The sequence below is a fragment of the Marmota marmota genome, unplaced genomic scaffold (assembly GCF_001458135.2).
Source record: "Marmota marmota marmota unplaced genomic scaffold, marMar, whole genome shotgun sequence".
In the NCBI taxonomy this organism is placed as follows: domain Eukaryota; kingdom Metazoa; phylum Chordata; class Mammalia; order Rodentia; family Sciuridae; genus Marmota; species Marmota marmota.
The window spans coordinates 31,017,113-31,022,483 of record NW_026000174.1 but is presented as its reverse complement, the minus strand read 5'-3'; the positions used below and the strand labels follow the sequence as shown (position 1 = coordinate 31,022,483).

Genomic DNA, 5,371 nt, shown 5'->3' with positions numbered 1-5,371 from the left:
TGGTGTTTTGTTTTCGTTGTTGTTGTTTTTATATTTATTCTAATTAGTTATACATGACAGTAGAATGCACATTAACACATCATACATAAATAGAGCATAGCTTCTCATTCTTCTGGTTGTACATGATGTAAAATCACACTGGTAGTGTAGTCATAATGCACATAGGGTAATAATGTCTGATTCATTCTAGCTTCCTTCCTACCCCCACACCCTCTCCCCCCTCATCACTCCCCTCTGCCTAATCCAAAGAAACTCCATTCTTCCCTAGTCCCCCATTATTACTTATTAGCATTCACATATCAGAGAAAACATTCAGCCTTTGGTTTTTGGGGACTGGCTTATTTCACTTAGCAAATGCCAAAATACCATTCTTCTTTAAGGCTAAGTAATATTCCATTGTGTATATATATACCCCCATTTTCTTTAAATTATCGTCTTTTGAAGGACACCTAGGTTGCTTCCATAGTTTAGCTATTGTGAGTTGAGCTACTATAAATATTGATGTGGCAGTGTCCCTGTAGTATGCTGATTTTAAGTACTTTGGGTATAAACCTAGGAATGGGATAGCTGGATCAAATGGGGGTTCCATTCCAAGTTTTTTGAGGAATCTCCATACTGCTTTCCATAATAGTTACACCAATTCGCAGTCCCACCAACAACGTATGAGTGTGCCTTTTTCCTCACATGCTCAGCAACATTTATTGTTGCTTGTATAATGGCCATTCTGACTGCAGTGAAATGAAATCTTATAGTAGTTTTGATTTGCATTTCTCTAATTGATAGTGATATTGAACATTTTTCATATTACTTGTTGAGTGATTGTATTTCTTCTGTAAAGTGTCTGTGAAGTTTTTCAAAGTTCTTCGTATATTCTGGATAGACATCCAGATGAAAGAGCAAAGATTTTCTCCATTCTGCAGATTGTCTCTTCACTCTGTTGGCTGTTTCCTTTACTGTGCAGAAACTGTTTAATATGATGTAATCCCATTGGTCAATTCTTGCTCTTATTTCTCAAGCTACTAGAGTTCTGTTTTGGAAATTGCTGCCTGTGCCTGTATCTTAGAGTGTTCTCCCTATGTTTCCTCTAATGGTTTCAAGGTTTCAGATCTTACATTAAGGTCTTGGGTCCATTTTGAGTTGATTTGTGTACAGGATAAGAGATGGAGATTGACTTTCTATCTTCTTGTGAATATCCAGTCTCCCAGCACCATTTACTGAAAAGACTATTTTCTCCAATGTATAATTTTGGTACCTTTTGTCTGGAATCAGATGGCTGCATATGCATGGGTTTATTTCCAGGTCTTCTATTCTATTCTCTTGGTCTGTGCGCCAGTTTTTGTGCCAGTACCATGCTGGTTTTGTTCCTATGACCTATGGATATTCTTATTTGTGGTTCTCTCTAGAGCCAGTTACCCTGATCGTCAGATTCCTGTGTGGTTCCAGGGAACGAAAATGGCCAAATCTATGGGACCCTCTTGTCGGGTCCCAACCTTCCTCTCTTGCCACCTGCCTGATGGCATCCAAAGCCTCCCTGGGTTGTGAGTTCAAACTGAGTACATTTCACTTTTTGTGACCTCATTGCATTGTGTTTATCCTGCCCTGAAACAGCTGAGCCAGCACCATCATTTAATTCTTCTTTGGCTCCTTTAGGCAGTGGCTAAAGCAGCACACCCTCCAGATGCTTCTCCAGAGTACTCTACAGGACACTTGCAGAGGAGGAGATTTTTATTCCCAGGAAACCTTGGAGATGTAGGAAGCAGAGTGGGGCAGAGACAGGGGGCCTCTGACTTGATTGTCAGGTGTGGGTTTGTGAGTGAACACTGCCCTGCAAACCTGACCAGAGGCTATGTTCCTTGGGGAAGCATCTTCTGGTCTGTGAATGAGTCTGTAGATCCATTAGATTGTCCAATCTTTTGGAAAATATTGTCCTTAAAGATAACATCTCTGACTACATACAACCAGTCCAGTGGGTTTATGAAAAGCCCTCTGGTGACATTTGTCCTTAACATGGTGGCAGGTAGGCCTTGGATTCTGGTTATGAAAATCATGTCTTTCCCCTTAAAACTCAACGTTTATTTAGCTCTTATCTAGACCAATGTAAAGTCTAGAAACATGTGGAACACACGTCCCTGTTTGATATTGCAATCTCATTGTTGATTTCAAAGTGGAAAATATCTTGGAAAACAATTATTAAGAGTTTTAAGATGAATTAGGTTTGGGAAGACAACTTTCACCTCACAATTGGGCACCATTTGTTCTGGCTGTGACTTTCTCTCATTCTAATCGTCAGTCCTCATGGGGACAGAATTAAAAACAACTGACCCTTCCGTAGGTACGTCATTTATCTTCATTAAAATTAGGTCAGTATAGAATTCAGGACTCTTGGGTACCAGGGATCACTCATTCCACAAAGAACTCAAGTAGAAGGAATGGTCCACAATGAGTTGCTGTAACAACACAGCAAGTCCCTGTGGACCACAGACATTGAGGCTGCCCCTCAGATTTACCCTCAGCATGGGGAACTTACAATTGAATTCTAAGTATTCAGGTGACAGTAAAATATATATATATATATATATATATATATATATATATATACACACACATATATATGAAAATACCATCCTTAGTTTTAAATTTTTTTCAACCAAATATGTTGATGACTTTTTTAACATAGTTTACTACACAGAATGCAGGTTCCCTGACTCTAGATCAAATACTCTCCGACTCCAGCACTGAGCAGATTCTGTATCAATTTCCAAATGCTGCAGTAGAGCTTAGCTGCAGGTGAGAGTGACCTGCAGATGGGAGAAAACAGAATGTCCTGTTCCAGCAGAGTGCTCCGATGTGATGTCATCAGCTCCGCCTGTGTAGTGTCATGAAGATCAGCACTAGGGCATGATTTCATCACTTACGTAGCTTTTGCTAAGAATTTTTTCCATTATGAGGAAACCCATGAGGAGGGGTGGTGTGATTCATCTTTAAATTAAATTAATATTTTAGTCCTCATGTAAAACTTAAACTTTTAATCTTTTGAATCTCCCATATGAAGGATGTTTGAACAGTTGTGAATGGATTTTTTTAGAAACTTTGTTATTAAATTCTGCAAGTCATACTGGGACTCTTTTGAAATGTGTTTTCTACGGTCTCTTGGTCTTTAGTTAAACTTATATTTCTAACATCCTGTCATATGTGAGAATCTTGAACAGCCACTGAGAGAGAAGTGATGCAAGACTGGGTCGTTGGTGTTATACGTAGTCTTGTCGATTCATTTTTAAAAGAGAAATCAATGGCAAATAAGATAAAATTTTAATATATGCTTAAAGTCACTGAAGGGCATGTAAATGTTGACTATATTATTTTATGGCCTAAGTGCCTAGTTTATAGACTTCTCCAGCATTAAGACTGTCCTCATTTGTGGTGATTCTGATGTCCACATAGAAGTTCATAACTTCTCCATCTTCTAGACATGCCTTCCTTTACCCTGGTCATCCACCCCGATCTAACCATCCAGTCCTGCATTTTATCATCACTCACATTGGTGTGACCTCCAAAGTCTCAGTTTCAAGTTCCCCCTGTCTGACCCTCACCTCTGATCTGCAGATAGGTTTTCCCTAGAGCCTCATCTCCAATGATCAATCCACTCCATCCACATTGGGTCCAGTCTCTTCACCTCCATGGCTCACTGACCATCACTGCCTCACCTCCATCCTGGCCACCTTCAGATTCCAGAACCTACCATACAATCACTACCTTGCACACACGTCCTACCCCCTTGCTACAGTCCTCATTGCCAATTTACCAAACAAAACCCTATCTGGTTATATCCATCTGTCACTCACTCCACACCTGTTCTTAGGACTCAATGTGGCTGGTATGTGCCAACTTCCTCATATCTGGTGAGAAGAAGCAATTTATACACATGTTAAGAAATGAATGTTAATGTGGAAACAAATATTTACAGTTCGAAACTATAATCTTAACTATTAAATGATTTAAGGACAAACCCTTAACAAGTTGTTGCTTCTAGAGAATGGGACTTAGGAAGATAGTCACCGCTTATTTGATATGCTCTGCGTCATTTGAAAGAAATTGTAAACATGCACACCTTACTGTTATGACAAAAGAAAGAAAGGGCCAGGCCATGGAGGGCCTTGAGTGACAGCTAAGGAGTGTGCGCTTTGCTCTGAGTTAGAAGGCTTCCCAGAATGGCTCACTTTTCTTGGCACTGCTTGTCAGGAGGCAGCAAGAAGCTTCGGACAACCGTCACTTACAGGAAGGAGGGCAGAATGAGGTGGTCACGGACAGAGGTTGAGAAGTAGGAGAAGAGTCAGACCACATGTTGAGAAACATCACGTGACGACAAACGTGATGCAACTGGACTCAACACGCTCACAGGGAAGTCTCCGCGCAGAAAACCACAGGGCTGTCCAGCATCTTGAGAAGACAGACAGCACCTAAGTTCCCTCCGGCTCCTGAAGGCACATCTCAGGGCAGAAAGTATCCTTTATCGACTGACAATCCCAGGACGCTCCTCCCATCGACACAGGCCAGCTTGCCACATCCAGCAAGAGAATGGAGGAAAGGTAAGACTTTATCAAGATCTTATTTCTGTAAAGTTGCTGCTGTGTCTTTCCTCTCAGTCCACAATGGGGTGGAGCATTCAGGGAGCCCTATGACCCACAGGAAAAGACACAGGAGATCTGTGTGATCTCCCTCCTGGTGACTTGGGTGCTCTCAGACTTGACAGTGGGACATTCAAAGCTGCTAACCAAGATTGTTAATTAGGGTCCATCTTCATCCATTTAACCTTAAGGCTTCTCCTGCAAACTTGTCCAACTGGTGACTCAAACAGTAGAACTTTCTGACCAGGGAATACACTGTGTGGTCCAGCCAGATCAGAGACAGTTGTAGCGCACATTCTGTAGCTCAGCCTGATTGCAAATCTCAGCCAGTGGTCTTGCCACATAAGAGACAGTCTAATGCCCTGCCCAAATTCAGAGCAAAGGCAATAGCCCAGCCATCTAGAGAAATTGAAAGAATTCTCTGCCAGCCAAGGGTCATCAGAAACTGCCCTTCAAAATCATAGTCTAGGGCTGGGGTTGTGGCTCAGTGGTAGGGCACTTGCCTAACATACATAAGGCACTGGGTTCAATTCTCAACACTGCATATAAATAAATGCATAAAATAAAGGTCTATTAACATCTAAAAAATTTTTTTAATATCATAGTCTATACCACATAGTAAAATTCTATCCCTGCCATAGAACCAGTAAAGAACAAAATACAAAGGTCTCCACAAATATACAAACATCAAAATATAATACAAAGCTTACAAAGACTCAGTAGATCAGGACTAGCAAAGTCCAAAA

At 41.0% G+C, this 5,371-nt stretch overlaps 1 protein-coding gene across 1 annotated transcript in view; it reads left to right on the top strand.

Annotated features, from left to right (window-relative positions):
• The first annotated feature begins 4,385 nt into the window (after positions 1–4,385).
• Positions 4,386–5,371, top strand: part of LOC107135699 (mas-related G-protein coupled receptor member A-like) — a 12,625-nt gene continuing 11,639 nt past the window's right edge. The window contains exon 1 of the mRNA XM_015477695.2: positions 4,386–4,586. Coding sequence (XP_015333181.1) covers positions 4,576–4,586 — 11 coding nt within the window. The 5' untranslated portion in view covers positions 4,386–4,575. The remainder of the gene's footprint in view (positions 4,587–5,371) is intronic.